We start from the raw sequence: 16,971 nt of genomic DNA, 5'->3' as shown, positions 1-16,971 counted from the left end.
TCGAACAAAAAGATTTAAATATAATAGCCATCACAAACAGAAACTGTGAATGTAATTTTACGCAATCAATTACCTAATAATGAATAGCTTATCTTGTATCTTAAATTATTGACTATTAAGGGATGAAGAAACTGGAGCCAGGTTCGTTCATAATGGAATCTCACAGGCCTAAAACGTTCTAAACAGTATTTATAGAAATTATTTTATGAATTCAATAATCATATTTTCATAAGTCGATGAACCACACATTTAGATGAATCGGATGTCGTTATTTTTGATAAGTGTTAATGAATCGGTCAACTTATGAACAATAGTCGTAATTATGGAGCCTTTAATTTTGCTGAATACTGATTGAATATTTGATTTTATAAAGTACCCATATTGTCTTCAGTTTGTTATGATGTCATAAGAACGACTATTCGGGATGGTTTTATCGAACTGCTCAAATCGTATAAGACGTTCGTTATTCTTCTTATTTTTCACAAAGTAGTTCCCACTATAACGATAGTCATTGGTCAACGAAGCATCCTTTGACAATGAAATTACAGGTAAGAGATTTTATGTAAAATTATGAAAAAGGGGGACCTTACTGAATACAAATGCTACTGTTATATTCTATTTATTGAATTTGAATTAAAAAATCTGATTATAAATTTAAAAAAAAATAAGAAACTTTGGCATTTTATTCGGAGGCGTGCCTCTTAAACAAAAAAGACAAAAACTATAGAACTATTAAAGAACTGAATGCTTCTTTTCTCAATTTAATTCGAGTGTAAAAGCGTTGACCGAAGCGCACTGTTGCATACCAAAAATGTGCACACGATCATCGCTTTTAAAATCCTATAAAACGAAAATGAGCATTATTTCTAATAATTATATTTTTATGCTATACATGTAACCATGTTAACATGCAGTAATAAATGTTGCATTTTGTTGGAAAATAAAATACAGTTTTGGAATGCCTCGTGACTGTTGAGTTATTCAAAATTACGGAATCTTCTTAAACATCTATATAATTTAGCTATTTAGACATAAAATTGCTTTAGAGTTTTAAGTTTACCTGCAACAAGACACTCTCTGATAATACTATTTGAATGACAAAGCCGATTATAACATAGGATAGGGAAGGGGTATATAATTGCCCTTCCCCACCCCCACCCCCACCATCTAAACAAAAAATGTAAATGTGCAGTAATAAATGCTGCATTTTGTTTGAAAATAAAATACAATTTTTGAATGCCTTGCGATTGTTGTCAATTTTGAATGAAAAAATACTAAAAGGTACATTTTTCTTACCTATGATAAAGGTGATTTCGGGTATTCGTCTGAGATGCAGCATAAAACTAAAACAGAGTAATTTTAAATTATGGTGTTTTACCATTTCAGGGCATTTTAATCGTTATATGTTTCTTGATCACACAGTTATTGACAAATATTTCATCAGGGAATCCGCTGGAAACTCTAGTTCGAAGGTAAGTTTTAAATATTCTGTATTAAGTATTTTATTTAATACAAATGTATCAAGAGACAAAAATCTAAAATTGAATATTCTATTCTTTATACGTAAATAATTTCGTCACCATTTTTGGCGGGGTTCATGTTTCTCAATCTTTAATTAATTCTTTGTGTAGTGTTTTAGGCTGTTATTTGTCATTTCGTTCTTTGTCATTATTTGAAATGACTTTTGTTGGTTTCTCTTTGACATGAATTATATTGTCCATTGCTATCTTCCGCCATTTTTTTATAGTCGTTTTAGCTTAAGGTATGATATTGTTTCAATTTTGCTTCTGACAGTCTTATTAGATAAAAATAAAGTATTAACTAGTTTAACCCCATTCTGTATGTGCCTGTCCCAAGTCATGAGCCTGTAATTCAGTGGTTGTCCTTTTTTTTGCTGTATGTCATATTTGTTTTTCGTTCATTATTGTGTACATAAATCAGGCCGTTAGTTTTCTCGTTTGAATTGTTTTACATTTGTCATTTCGGGGCTTTTTATAGCTGACCATGCGGCCAGTATGGGTTTTGCTCATTGTTGAAGGACATACGGTGTCATATAGTTGTTAATTTCTATGTCATTTGGTCTCTTGTGGAGAGTTGTCTCATTGGCAATCATACCACATCTTCTTTTTTTTTATATCACAAATAAGTACGCTTCTACTTTGAAGATTGTTATTAAGTTATCTGTTGAAGGAAACTATTTGCTCTTGGACAACAATACCCTTTTCCCTGTTGAAGTCCAAATTATCTCGTCCTTGGTTCCCGTTGATCTCCCTTTTAGAATTATTGTTTAAATTGTTCACCTCCGAAATGAAATATTTCCTACTGAACGTAAAGCAAACAATAATCAATAAAGCCTTTATAAAAATTTACTTCCCAGGACGTATACTTGAAAGTTAACATTTAGCTAGGTGGTATAACTTAAATATAACACTTTTAGTTAACAATTTAAAAATAGTAGATACGAATGGCAAGATACTTATATGAAGATATAAATAGAATTTGAGGATAATGGTTTATTATTTAAACGTATTTTGTTTGGTATTACGTGAAACAAATAGGTTCAGACGCAAGTTAAAACAGCTAAGGTAGTCCTCAGATTTCTAAATATAAATTTGTTATAATGCATAAGTACATATAGACATGCAACAACAACATTTAACATGCAATCATAATTTGTACAATAGTTTCAGAAAAAAGTACACAATTTTCTAAACAAATCACAGTACTACGTCACTTAATAGAAAAACAAAGGATATAGGATATCCATCCATGACACAAAATAAGTACATGAACAGCAAACAAACACACAAAAAGCAAAGGAATAGCGCTTATGTTGCTGTTCTTCATCTCAAAGTCACAGTGAGGCCTTCAACACGGAGCAAAAAAAAAAACTCTCACCTGACTGAAAGTTTAAGACGGCCCCTAGCACCCTAGTAAAAAGATACACAGATTGGAGTACCAAACGTAAATTATCACAACAACTAAATGTTTTGTGCAGATAACGGTAATTCTGTGGTTGTCGTTGGTTGCTATATCTGTCATATTTGGGTTTTTTTTTCGTTAATTGTTATTGGCAAAATAAAGCCGTTGATTTCTCGCTGGAACTGTTTTTAATTTTCGGATGTCAGGGACTTTAATAACTGACTACACGGTATGTGTTTTGCTGATTGTTGAAAGGCGTACGGTGATGTATAGTTGCTTCCATCCACTTCCTTTGGACTTTGGTGGTTACTTGTCTCATTGGCACCACATCACCTCAATTTTATAATCAAAGTAAAATTAAATCATTGTTTTGCCTATTTAAAGTTAGCTTAAATACTAGCAGATGAAAATTTCACTTTAAAGTACTCGTAAGAACAAGTTCTTCATTTCCTTGTTCATGTTAGTGGTCATTCTGTTGTTAGCTGACCTGTGGAGGTTTGTATTATCTGCTTTACATTTACGGTAAAGACAGGAAAGGGTTTGCGCGTACTTGAAACTGCTTCATCATAACAAATGGACAAAAATGGCTGTATTTCCACCTCAAACACTACTCTGAGTACAGACCAAACTGTGCAGTTGGAAAAGTTTTAATGTCTGGCACCCACTAGATATATAAAAGTTAAATGCATTTTGAGTTTCAGAAAGATAAAATCTTTTTTGGATTTTGATGGGCCTTTTTTTTCCCTTTCTACAGAAGTTGTAAAAATAAACAAACACCTGAATTGCTTTGATACTATCCACTCAGTTAAACCCTTTAAGGTAGTCCTCAGATTTCTAAATATAAATTTGTTATAACAACAACATTTAACATGCAATCATAATTTGTACAATAGTTTCAGAAAAAAGTACACAATTTTCTAAACAAATCACAGTCCTACGTCACTTAATAGAAAAACAAAGGATATAGGGTATCCATCCATGACACAAAATAAGTACATGAACAGCAAACAAACACACAAAAAGCAAAGGAACAGCGCTTATGTTGCTGTTCTTCATCTCAAAGTCACAGTGAGGCCTTCAACACGGAGCAAAAAAAAAACTCTCACCTGACTGAAAGTTTAAGACGGCCCCTAGCACCCTAGTAAAAAGATACACAGATTGGAGTACCAAACGTAAATTATCACAACAACTAAATGTTTTGTGCAGATTACGGTAATTCTGTGGTTGTCGTTGGTTGCTATATCTGTCATATTTGGGTTTTTTTTTTTTCGTTAATTGTTATTGACAAAATAAAGCCGTTGATTTCTCGCTGGAAATGTTTTTAATTTTCGGATGTCAGGGACTTTAATAACTGACTACACGGTATGTGTATTGCTGATTTTTGAAAGGCGTACGGTGATGTATAGTTGCTTCCATCCACTTCCTTTGGACTTTGGTGGTTACTTGTCTCATTGGCACCACATCACCTCAATTTTATAATCAAAGTAAAATTAAATCATTGTTTTGCCTATTTAAAGTTAGCTTAAATACTACATGTAGCAGATGAAAATTTCACTTTAAAGTACTCGTAAGAACAAGTTCTTCATTTCCTTGTTCATGTTAGTGGTCATTCTGTTGTTAGCTGACCTGTGGAGGTTTGTATTATCTGCTTTACATTTACGGTAAAGACAGGAAAGGGGTTGCGCGTACTTGAAACTGCTTCATCATAACAAATGGACAAAAATGGCTGTATTTCCACCTCAAACACTACTCTGAGTACAGACCAACTTGTGCAGTTGGAAAAGTTTTAATGCCTGGCACCCACTAGATATATAAGAGTTAAATGCATTTTGAGTTTCAGAAAGATAAAATCTTTTTTGGATTTTGATGGGCATTTTTTTTCATTCCTCCGGAATATGTAAAAATAAACTAAGCTGGGATACAACTTTGAGATGCTTCCTCTCAGGTAAAAAGTATTGATTGTCCTTGATTGACATAGACAATAGACAGACAATAGATATCTACACAACTATAGGTGAGTTAAAGGGTTTTACTGAGTGGATAGTATCAAAGCAATTCAGGTGTTTGTTTATTTTTACAACTTCTGCAGAAAGGAAAAAAAAATGCCAATCAAAATCAAAAAAAAGATTATATCTTTCTGAAACACAAAATGCATTTACCTTTTATATATCTAGTGGGTGCCAGGCCTTAAAACTTTTCAAACTGGACAGGTAAGTCTGTACTCAGAGTAATTTTGGGGGCGTTAATACGGCCATTTTATTTCCATTTGTTATGATGAACCTTAACCCCGAAAAATTGTGTGCATGTACACAGTAAAACTATCTGGATTATGTGTTGTTCGTTGTTGTTTGTATTTTTTTACGTCTATTTTTTTTATGGGAGTCGGATGTTGTTAACACGTGTTGTGTGTTGTACTTTCCAAGTTTTTTGTAATGTGTTTATTGGAAAAAATACATGTATCAATATTATATGTTATAATTACGACAATTAGTCCATAGTTATATCGGCAAAATCACGACAAATACATGTAGTTGTTTCTTTTTATCATTTGACAAACTTTTGAAAAAATAATAATGGTAAAAAATCCTAGGCAGTCTTGATTGGAAGGATATTTCTAATACATGTACTTAAAAGTTTACTTGCTGTCCAAAATTTCAATAATTCGTTTTATCCTTTTATGTATTATTTGTAACATATATTATATACTTACAAATACTTAACATTGCAGAAATAAACCTAATAGTCATTCGCTCGAGGAATTTGAGAAGACATGTGAAATGTGTGGACAACTGTACGGATACGATACAACCTACGACTGTATGACGGATCCTTCCAACAAAGTTTTCCGTCTATGTTTGAGGGCAGTAGGGAGAAAATAACTCATTTCCGAAAAAATAATGATTAAATGAAAATGTAAAAAGTGAACAGTTTTTTTACTGACTAGTATGTGTACATCTGCTGGTGTATAAAAAGTAAAACTTTTATTTACTCAATTTGTTTGTGAGGTATCTATTTTTAATACATGTATATTCGGACAATACTTCTTATACAATGTTATATATTCATATATACGACGTAACAAACATTTTGTTGCTAAACTTTCACAAAATAAAGATAAAGTTGACTCCGTTTTTTTCTTTCTGTTTATCCTACAGTAAACATTATAATGTATTGTCCTGGAACATGTATAATCGCCATTTTGAATGTAATCTGCAATGTACATTTTTGTGCATTGCACGGGTCGTTTATTTTAGGAATTTAAGACACAGCAAAACCTGAATAATATGTGGACTTATCAGTCGACCCCCTGATATCTTTTCTGTGTCGTTTTGTTGATGTCTCTAACTTAAAACCCTTACCTCATTTTATTCACCCGAAGTCGACTCAACAGAGTTTTTAGAAAAATGAAATATGATGGCGTCACCTTTTTTCCGATTTAAAAGTAATATATATCTTAGTTTTCCATATCCTGTTTTTATATTTTATGTATTTTCAAACATTTGTTCATTACAAAGAAATTTCATGATCATTTACCGGTAATTGCTAAATACTTTCATTTCTCTATAAAGTCATGTCATATTGGTTGATACATTGTTGTTTTAACATCCAGTGGAACATATTTCATGCATCCAGGACTTTTTTTATAAACAAATCTTAAAACGGATTCTGAATTGGGTCAACCGGACAAAGGCATTATACTTTAGAAAGCCACTGGCTAAAAGGGTATGTTAGATAGGCAAACATTGTACCTTGCAACATGCCAAGTACAGACTCCTCAAATATCTGTTGCAAGATTTCTTCAACGTGCAGAGAGCGCAATGCTTTCATTACACGAGGAATTAGATTTAACGTCCCTATTTCGAACGGAAGTGACTGCGTTCTAATACATCTCGTACAGCCAAACGGACGCATGGGTTTCTACTTCCGGTTGGGAGAAGTCAAGGTGACCATATTTCTATACCTCAGCCAAACCTTGGGTCAAGTTTTTTGTATTTAAAAATGAATTGGTTATATAGAATAAAGAGAGATGTGGTATGATTGCAATGAGACAACTACCAACAGAGTCAATATAACATGGATTTAAACAATTATAGGATTATACGGTCTTCAATAATGAGCAAAACCCATACCGTAGTCAGTTATAAATAGACACGATATGACGAAATATGAAACAAACTGTTTAATAAGCTAACTTGATTTCTCAGGTATGAAGCGATGAACATAAAAAGGGAAAGATATTCATAAATGATTAAAGAGGTTTAGTTTTCATTAAAACACATGTATTATGGTGTCCATTTTTTCGCTTTATCTTTGGCGACTTTCTGACTTATAATTTGTCACTCACGTGTTTGTATGTAAAGGTTGCCTTCAAGTTGTTTTATATTTTCCTCTGAATTTTGAGTTCGGGATTTCAAGTACTGTTTTTATATTGTGTTTATACTACGTACGCGTCATGAACAGTAGGTTCAAGCGACCCAATTTTTGGTCACAACCTTAAATGGAAACCATTATATCTGACATGTTTTTTGTAGGCTTACAGTATATTATAAATATAATAAAAATATATCATAATATTTATGTTACAAAATTTACAATACAACTACATGTAACTATGACAATTAGCAGTAAAAGAAATATTTAAAAATGTCCGAGTTTTGCAAAATCCATTACTGGTGTGTTGCAAGGTGAACATTTAATTAGCTATTCCCAATATAAGCAATGCATTAACAAAGTTAACGCCGGGGATGCTTCAACTGTAGTAATTATCTTAAATCTAAAGCCGAACACTAAAAGTGCTCAAAATAAAATTTTAAAATAATAAAAAGAAAAAACAAGAAAAATAACAAGAAACAAGAAAAATCAAAACGTCGTCTGAGATTGCGCACCGTTTTTAGAACTGCTTGCAATGACTGACAGTCATCCATAGATTTGGCAGTGGTTGTCGTTCAATAAATTGAAAATACATCAATCCGTTCTCCCTTACTTCTCCAATATATACGTACAAATGTAGTATTGCTATTTCTATTTACTTTCTGAAAGTCAATTATTAAAATTTAGTACATCCATACATTACATTGCAATTATAGACATTTTGCAGAAAAGAATTAAAATAAAATCTGCGGGATACACTTATCATTGTTAATTTTTGTATTGTGAAAAAAAAAACACTAAACATATGCCAAATTGACACTTTTTACTATCTATCATTATAAAATACGAATACATTACAATTTGGGTATAATATAAAGGCAATAAATTTAACAAATATGAGGAATAAAATTCAGCCTTATGAAATTCATAAGTAATAAAGATAGTCTTTTTATTGTTCATTCTACTATATGCATAAACAGTTCGTATTCGCTGTGGGGCTTACAATGTACAAGTACATAATTATGTTTGTATCGTATCTTTGTATTGTTAGTTTTTAAGTACATAACACATGTCAATGAGGTGATTGAGAAATATTTGTTTGTTTTAATAAGTGAAAGAAATAAAAGTTGATAAGGATTGAATTATTTCTTTTTTTTAATCTAATAAACTTTTAAGGTTTACCCGCTAAAATTTAGTTGTCCTATTGAGATGTAGCTACAGAATACATGTGCACGCAGGCTTTTAAATTGATCCAGCGATTACAAAAACTACCCACAAAAACAACAACAAAAAATCCCCACATTAATCAAACCGGGTGCCACATATGGATCTGTTTACCTTTCCAGAGCACATGCGACTTTTTTGTTATAGTGTCTTGTGGACTTTTGTATGTCTTTTCGTCTTCTGCCTCTTTTTGTTCACAAATGTTTTCTATTTTTCGAATCAGATTCATATAAAAATAAGAGATGTAGTATGATTGCCAATGAGACAACTCTCCACAAGAGACCAAATAACACATAAATTAACACCTATAGGTCATCGTACGGCCTTCAACAATGAATAAAACCCATACCGCTTAGTCAGCTATAAAAGACCCAGAAATGACAAATGCAAAACAATTCAAACGAGAAAACTAACGAACTTATTTATGTACAAAATAATGAACGAAAAACAAATATGATATACAGCAACAAACGACAACCACTGAATTACAGGCTCCTGACTTGGGACAGGCATATACAGAATATGGCGAGGCGCCAACCCTCCCCTAACCTGGTACAATATATATATATATATGGTTCTGTTTTTTTTACTCTTTTTCTTGCTTTCCCGACAGACATATAGGAAGCGGGATCATATGTATGTTTGATAAACATTAAATATCGTGAAGAAATTATAAAATATGTATAATTTTAAAATGCCCTAAATTTGTTTTTAAAACATGATAAAAGGTGTACAGGATATAACTAATTTTGAATACATTTACATTGATAAATTAAACAAACTAAATCTCATATTATCAAATAAATTTAGATCACTTCCTTTTGTTTATTATCTTAATAATACAATCAAATATTGTTTAAAAAACGTAAATATATCATATACCCTCGCCAATTTATAACAGTTTTTTTTTCGGAAATGCAGTGAGGGTTACAGTACAGTTGTCAATGCAGCAATGTAAAGAATTCACTTTTTTCTTTTACATTAAATAGCTTAAAGGTTTTTTTTTTATTTTTGACAAATCAGATAGTGACAATACTGTCGTCTAGCCAGAAGGCTTAATCTTACTGGTGCATTTGAAAGTCCAATTTTAAATGTACAATGTCACTCTTAAGATTGAAATTAAGATAGAGAGAACATTTAAACATATCTAGAGTGTGTGCCAGGTCGTCAATGTAACAAGGTATATTCAATTTAAAACAATTTGCCCTTCGGATGAGGCGTACAGACGTGGGTTGGTTTTCTTGTTATTTTCATTTGTATGACAATATTTTACATTCTGTTCATAAGTATCTAAATATGCTATCTTCTTTATTTGGAACATACAGTTAACGCTATAACGGGAATTCGAAATGAGCATGTCATTTCAAGTTATATTTCAAATGAGATAGATCTGAAAGGTAAGTAAGTTTTATTACAAATCAATATACAATTTAATAACATTAATTTGATGAAAAATTGATGAAAATTTACCTACATTGTAATCAGAAAGTTAAAAGATATATGCAATCCAAATTATGAGTCGAAAAGGAAAAGCGACAATGATACACTTGCCAAAAGCGATATTTTCAAAATCATTTATACAATAAGATTTCAAACTTCTTGTGCAAATTTAAAAGCTTATAATACAAGTACTTCACAACTGAAAAATGAGCAATTTCTATCATGTGTTTTTTTTTTAAAATGAATACGACTTGAAGGTGACTATTTTCACTATATATCTATACAAACTAAGCTACAATGTATGATTTTTTAAGGTCCATTTTATTCTCCTATATGACCGGTGACCCCCCAATCATTTTTTATATGTTCCATGTACATATTGCAGGGATCAACTGTGCAAGGTTTAAGAAAAATCTCGCATTTTCTAGACTTAAATACCACCTTAAGCAAACTTCCGAACAAGAACTAATTACTAGTAAGTTATAGAATACATCCACTTGCACTTTGCGCATTTTGACGCGTGCTCTTTGGGAAAAGGGCCGAGGTCTGATAGACAGCAATGCAGTATAAATACACAGCCAAGTCCGATTGGTAAATCCGATGACCCGTGTTGGAATAATCTATTGTTCTATGCAATATTATAATAGCTCTTCCAGGGATACGTAGGTGAGCTATTTAAGATAAAAAAAAAACTCTCCCTGTCTAACATGCGCTCTCTGTCTAAAAATCACAAATAGCCTGGTCTTTTACTCTGACTTTTAGATAATGAATAAAAGAATGAAGCAAACAAGAAACGATAACGATAACGAGAACCACATTTTTTTAAAAATTTTTCACATTATTTCACTTGACGGGTATCTTTTGTTTATTTTCCAAAATTTCTCACACAATCTAGCCCACACATAGCGTCTGATATATACCAAAACGTGTTTTTCACACATTTATAATTTTACCAGGTTTATCACGAATTAATGATTTAACCAACAAAAAACAGTCATAACTAAATTTTGAAGATTTTAGACAATTTTCTCGTGTGAAAGTCAATTATGTCACAACACATTCATTTTAAATATTTATACATAGTACATGGCGTTTTTATATAGCATTAAGACTCTATGCTATTTTAAACTTCCAATAAATTGAATTTGCTATGTCGTTCTCGTCCAAGCAATCATTATACCAGATTAAACTGAATCTGTGCATTAATTTTGGCAGATTATTAGTAGTAATGCTATTATTAAAAAACACAAATGATTTATAAAAAAGTGTTTGCAAACCATTAGTCGTCTAATTGTCGTCAAATTCAAGTATACTAGTATGCGTTCCATTTGAAAAGTATAATATCAGTAGACTTTAAGTCGACACAAAAAGTCGTCGTCAACCTTTTCTTGAGATATTGGTGTTATCTCAGCGTTTTCATTTTTAAAACAAATGTTAAATGAACAATACAGATTATAAGAACTAGTGTGACGTCCATTTTCATTGAACTAGTACAAACTTTTGTTTAGGGGCCAGCCGAAGCCCACCTCCAGGTGATGGATTTTTTTCCCTGTGTTGAAGACCCATTGGTGGCCTTGGGCTGTTTTCTGCTCTTTGGTCGGGTTTTTGTCTCTTTGACACATTCCCCATTTCCATTCTCAATTTTATGAATTTTAATTTTATGACATGGACTACAGACCATACCAACTAAAAACACCCGAAAACATACACACAATCAAAGAAAAGCAAAGACGAACAGTACTTCTAGATACATTCATTTAGCCTGATTTAGTACAGGAACAAACTGTGGAGGGTTAAGGATGTTCACTACTCTGTTTCAAAATAACAAGCATTTTAAAATACTGTTATAAATTAACTAACAAATCAGAAAATAAGGCAAGCCTTAGATCATTGTCCTTGATTTTTAGATATAAGCTATTGAAAATTTTGCCAGATTTTTCATACATTTAACATGAATTTGGTACCTTTTTTTAAAAAAATCATAAAAAAATAACAAGGCTTTGACAAAATTTTCCAAAATGGGCTTTTAAGCTATATGTAATAGAATTATGAAAAGAAAAATAGGGGTGAGTGGGCAAATTTTTTAATGGCACCACATGGATAAAACCAGAGAATTCCGAATACCTGACAAAAGTCAAAAACATGATAAGCGAACATCCTTAAAACCAGTAAACGTGCGCACAAAATTGCTCGGTTGCCTATCTAGATCATGTGACGAAAAAGTACAACACACAATTAAAAAACCTTCATAGTCCTGCTACTAACGGAATGACCATCACCAGGAAATAAAAGGGCGCTTAAGGGAGAGTCAAAATAAGCTCGCTGCTTCAGTAAGCTAGTTTAGGCAAACATAGCTGTTGATTGAATAATCGCTAACTAAAAACTTTTAAACAGCAAATGTAGAAAAATCTTCCGAAGGTGGAATTCATTCGGAACTTCAAATAAGTTTACTATTAACCCAAAAGCTGTGATGCAAGAACAACCATTCCATGCGCTTCCCATGGTTGATATTTGGTTTTAATTTTGCGAGTTTCATTATCATAATTTAGATACATTTTTTAAATCTCCAATTTACAAAAAAATGAAGAAGTTTAATAATTACAATTCTTCAGCAAGTATCTAGTTATATGGATAAAAAAAAACCCGGTTACAGTGTGTACAGCAACATCGAAGAACAAAACAATCTATGCAATGGAAAATTTGTGTAAAATGCTAATAAACAAAAATAATAAAAAGTTGACATCGCGTTAATAAATATGGAAAAGAGTCTCGATAGATACTTTAAAATTAATACGTGTAGTTTATTGATCTATATCCCAAAGGGTGACTTTAAAATAAAAAAAAAAAACGTTCGCTTTGGTCTTCATCCGACCGGCCGTAAAACCTTTGCCAAAGTGGAGCGTCCGTTAGGCTGTGCGGGATGCACAGTACTCAGCCACGTCCGGTCAGAATGGGGACGTTAAATCTGACGCCTCGTGAAGAGAGAGTGCAACACTCTTTGTAGGTTCCGAACCCTTGCAAGAACTATTTTAGGGGTCCGTAGGTGGTCTGTTGCAAAGTAAAATATCTGTCCCTATCCAATTAAGTACTCCCATTTTCTGGTGGCAGTCCAAAATTTCCTCGACCTTCATCCCAGACGGCCTTTAAGTTACCTATTGTACATATTGTTAATTGGTTCTCGTCCTGATAATATATTATTATTTGCCACTGGACGTTAAGCAACCAAAATCTTTAAAATGTATGTTAAGAAAGAAATTACAAATAAAATACTCTTCACTCGTTCATTGGTTGATTTTTTAAGTGTCTTATATAGTATTTGCGTAATTTTTATAAACAATATTTTTTTAGGAAAACTTTTCGAAGTACCATGTGAAAACAATGACAACAAGAAGCAGACGATCTGTTGAATTTTGTGACGAACCGGAAATCATCAATAGCGTAGAATCTAAATTTGATTTTGATAATTTTCGTATTTATGAAAATATCACGACAATTGATGTTAATGGAAATTTCAAAAATGAAAAAGAAAAACTGAGCCGTGATGCTAAATCCACTGAAAATGAACGCGGAGAAAAGACTGTCAGTGATCAATTTCAACTTAAGCAAAACATTAATGGAAAAGCTCATCTAAATAAAACACAAACTACTGCAGAAGTGCATTCGCCAGTTACTAAAATTACAGAAAAAGGAATTAAACCATGTTTACGAAAAGATGGGAAAAAGCAAGACATACATCATGATAAAAATCTCAGTTTGAAAGCTGCGGATGAATCAAGAACTGACATCGGATACAGTTTTGACGGAAAAATAACAAAACCATTAATAAAAATCGAGCATCCATGTTATGCTTGTCTGACGAATATATCAGACAACAGCCGGGTGAACGAAAGTGTTGACGATACTTCCACTTCTGATGATTCATATCAAAGTTTGATTAAATCGTCGACGGAATCACAAGAATCTGAATCCGAACCGTCTGCTACCGAGGTTAGTATGGGTAAGTTTTCCATTGATTCAACAAAACCTACCACGACTGAAGGAAATAAAAACGTACCGGTAAACGATAAAATAAAGCCTGGTGATACTAAACCCAATATACATTTGTATTCAGAAACAAACATAAGTAGCGAAGAACTACCAAAATACAAATTTGATTCTACGTTATCATATTCGTCGTTTCCTGGACAAAGCAATTTCATTTTTGTAAAGGCAAACGATTGGCTCAAAGAAGGCAGCAAGTACGATAAAGACGGATTTGCTTTGCATTCAAACTACGGCCATTTTGATATGAAATCAAAAGCTACAAGTGCACCATGGCTATCTCAGTTCCGGCGAACAGTTCAGCATGTTTATATTTCTCCGCATGGAAAAGTAGTAGAGAATATCTCCGTTCAAGACCATGATGGAAAGGCATTTATTACATCTTATCATACAAATAAAGAACTTAAGAACATCAAAGAAAAGGTAATCTATTACAGGTATTATCTAAAATATTAGGCACAGTGTCATTCATAGAAGAAGAAAAAACTATATGGTTTATGTGCGCACAATACGTGTTTCAGGATCCACCTTTGTCAGGTACGTTCGAGATCAAAAGTTTGAAAAAGAGAGCCAAAAGATATGAAAATGATAATCAAATTTGTAAGCCGAAGAAAAATTGACCATGTCATGTAAAAAAAAAAAAAAAAACAGAAATGATCAAAAGATCAAAAGACAAACAGTAGTGTACAAAAAGCTTCATAGAAAGCTAGACACACGAACCCTACTAAAAACAGGGGGTGACCTCAGGTTCTCCGGCAGAGTAAGCAGAATGTGGCATCCGTCGTTGTAAAAATATTAAAATGTCAAACTGTACAGTAAAACTCGTCTAACATCAACTTTTCTTGAGGGAGTTTCAACTTTGTTCTAAAGGAAAAAGTACTTTTATTGACATCAATGATTTTACTCAGTCTAATCTTCGTTTAAAATGAAACATTATTGAGAAAGCTTTGACGCTCAAAACAAAACTGTTGACTGTTTATAGCTAAATGTTTTTGTGTTACGTTGGGTTGCTGTCTCATTGAGGAATATCTACTGTAACTTAAAATATTAAATTGTTCTCTTAATCTTTCGATGACAGGATTACACTGCCCATGGTCGGTGGTATTATTAGGGTGTGGATGGGGGTTTACAGAATAGAGAATAATGGGCAAAAAATATAAAGAATAGAGAAAAATGGACCAAAAAATAAAGAATATAGAATAATGAGGTGCTAAAATATAAGGAATAGAGATTAATGGGCAAATAATATAAAGAATAGAGAAAAATGGCCTAAAAGAATACAGAAATAAAGGACCCCCGTTCAGACAGACCCTATTCAGACTCTATCATCCTATCAAATTTACTGCTCCCAATGCATTTATACAAAGGCGAAAATGGAATAAAAACATATAAGCAAATTGGTCTATTAATTTAGTTCAAAATATCCTAATTAGCATGATTTCAATAATTTCAATTTGCTCATCAGTAATAAGGGGGAGACCATTTGATATTCGGGGAGGGTGGACAGGGGGCAGGAGTGAATTTGAAAATGAATAACTTGACCTGGTAAAAACTGAAATTAAATGACTTTGCACAAGACAAGGCAGGATGAAAATGAATATTCTGCAATATAAAATGCAGGATAGTTGAGGATATAAATGTGTTCAAAAGTGAAAGCGAAAAAACAATTAAGCATACGTCGCAGCAGATGACCAATCCGGAACAATTCTCTTGCCATCCTCCCCTTCCTCCCGAATATCAAATAGTCGACCCCTAAACTGTCTCTTTTTCATTCGTTTTTCAACATGATATGTATATGAACGAACATGAAACAATGAAAAGTCGTAATTCAAATTTTGAAGATGCCCTTACAGTCAGTAAGATTTTATACATCAGAACATTTTATGTGCTTGAATTTTTCTTTTTTCTTTTTCCAGTCTGTCGGGAGTGAATCGCACAAGAAAAGAAAATTGTCTAAAGACAGGACTTGTATGTTTTATAGCTCGCTTTTAGCAGGAACCATAGTAGCTGTGGCAATAACCTTACTAATAGCATATACTATCTAGAGAGAACTTAATGATCATTCTGTTAAAGAACCAATTCCTGGCAATTTTGATAATACTGAACTCCCTCATATTTGTTGTGTTTACAAAAAATCTACCCGGAAATATGTGTCTAATTACAGCGAAGTGTGTAATAAAAGATGTTAAATTATATCAGTGACATCCACGACTCACTCCGTACTTACTGCTCTAAATGGATAAAACGAGAAAAAGCTGACAAGAAATCATTAGATTCTTTTTTTTAATTCGATAATGAACATAGTTGATATACGTATTCAACATTTTAAAGAACATTTTACTCCTAACAACAACCATAATAGCCCACTTTCTCGTATCAAACATAAGCTAAAAGAACTCGCGAAGGAATTTGTTTTTGTCCCGGCTGATAAGGCTGCTAACAATATCATTATTGTTTGACGTAAATTTTACATTGAGGTTCTAAAAAAGGAAATCACGAATTCACCAACATTCCAACTGACTCCATTTTCGGAAAATGACATCTGTAATAAACATAAACTTTTAGCTACCTCTTTACAATGCAGAACCAAATACAATGAAAGTTCCAACTATGTACTGGCTTCCGAAGCTGCACAAAACTCCTTACAAATATAGATTAATTTCATCTTCAAGCCATTGTACCACTACTAAACTATCTGTTCTACTTACTAGTACACTTGGTACGATCAAAAACTTGGTAATAAATTGTTCAAATAAGGCCTTTGAAAATAGTGGAATTAATTACTTTTGGAGTGTCAAAAATTCGTTGGAAGTACTTGATAAATTGCATGCTTACATTGGTGATTTTGAATCTGTTCAAAGTTTTGATTTTTCTACCCTATATACCACTTTGCCCCATAATCTTATTAAGACACCTGATTAAATGGGCATTTAAAAAGTCGGAATGCAAATATATATGTTCGAACTCTTTTAG

At 32.5% G+C, this 16,971-nt stretch overlaps 1 protein-coding gene and 1 long non-coding RNA gene across 2 annotated transcripts; both read left to right on the top strand.

The window, feature by feature from the left end:
* Positions 1-432: 432 nt before the first annotated feature.
* On the top strand, positions 433-6,046 carry LOC127705724 (uncharacterized). Its single transcript, XR_007983951.1, has 3 exons — positions 433-548; positions 1,387-1,472; positions 5,651-6,046. It is a non-coding gene; the product is annotated as an uncharacterized LOC127705724 (long non-coding RNA).
* Positions 6,047-9,756: 3,710 nt separating this feature from the next.
* On the top strand, positions 9,757-16,256 carry LOC127705693 (uncharacterized). Its single transcript, XM_052210049.1, has 3 exons — positions 9,757-9,914; positions 13,306-14,421; positions 15,915-16,256. Exons 2-3 carry the CDS (start codon positions 13,336-13,338, stop codon positions 16,041-16,043), a joined length of 1,215 nt encoding a protein of 404 aa, XP_052066009.1. The 5' UTR covers positions 9,757-9,914; positions 13,306-13,335; the 3' UTR covers positions 16,044-16,256.
* The last annotated feature ends 715 nt before the right edge of the window (positions 16,257-16,971 follow it).

This window comes from Mytilus californianus, unplaced genomic scaffold (assembly GCF_021869535.1).
Source record: "Mytilus californianus isolate M0D057914Y unplaced genomic scaffold, xbMytCali1.0.p SCAF_6, whole genome shotgun sequence".
Taxonomy (NCBI): domain Eukaryota; kingdom Metazoa; phylum Mollusca; class Bivalvia; order Mytilida; family Mytilidae; genus Mytilus; species Mytilus californianus.
Note: the sequence above shows the minus strand (reverse complement) of the source record. Positions and strands in the feature narration are given on the sequence as shown.

Excerpts from the sequence above, each read along its gene's own strand:
- LOC127705693 (XM_052210049.1), top strand. The coding sequence starts at position 13,336 with ATGACAACAAGAAGCAGACGATCTGTTGAATTTTGTGACGAACCGGAA. Across the intron at positions 14,422-15,914 it reads TTAAGAACATCAAAGAAAAG|TCTGTCGGGAGTGAATCGCA; the intron begins GTAATCTATTAC and ends TTCTTTTTCCAG.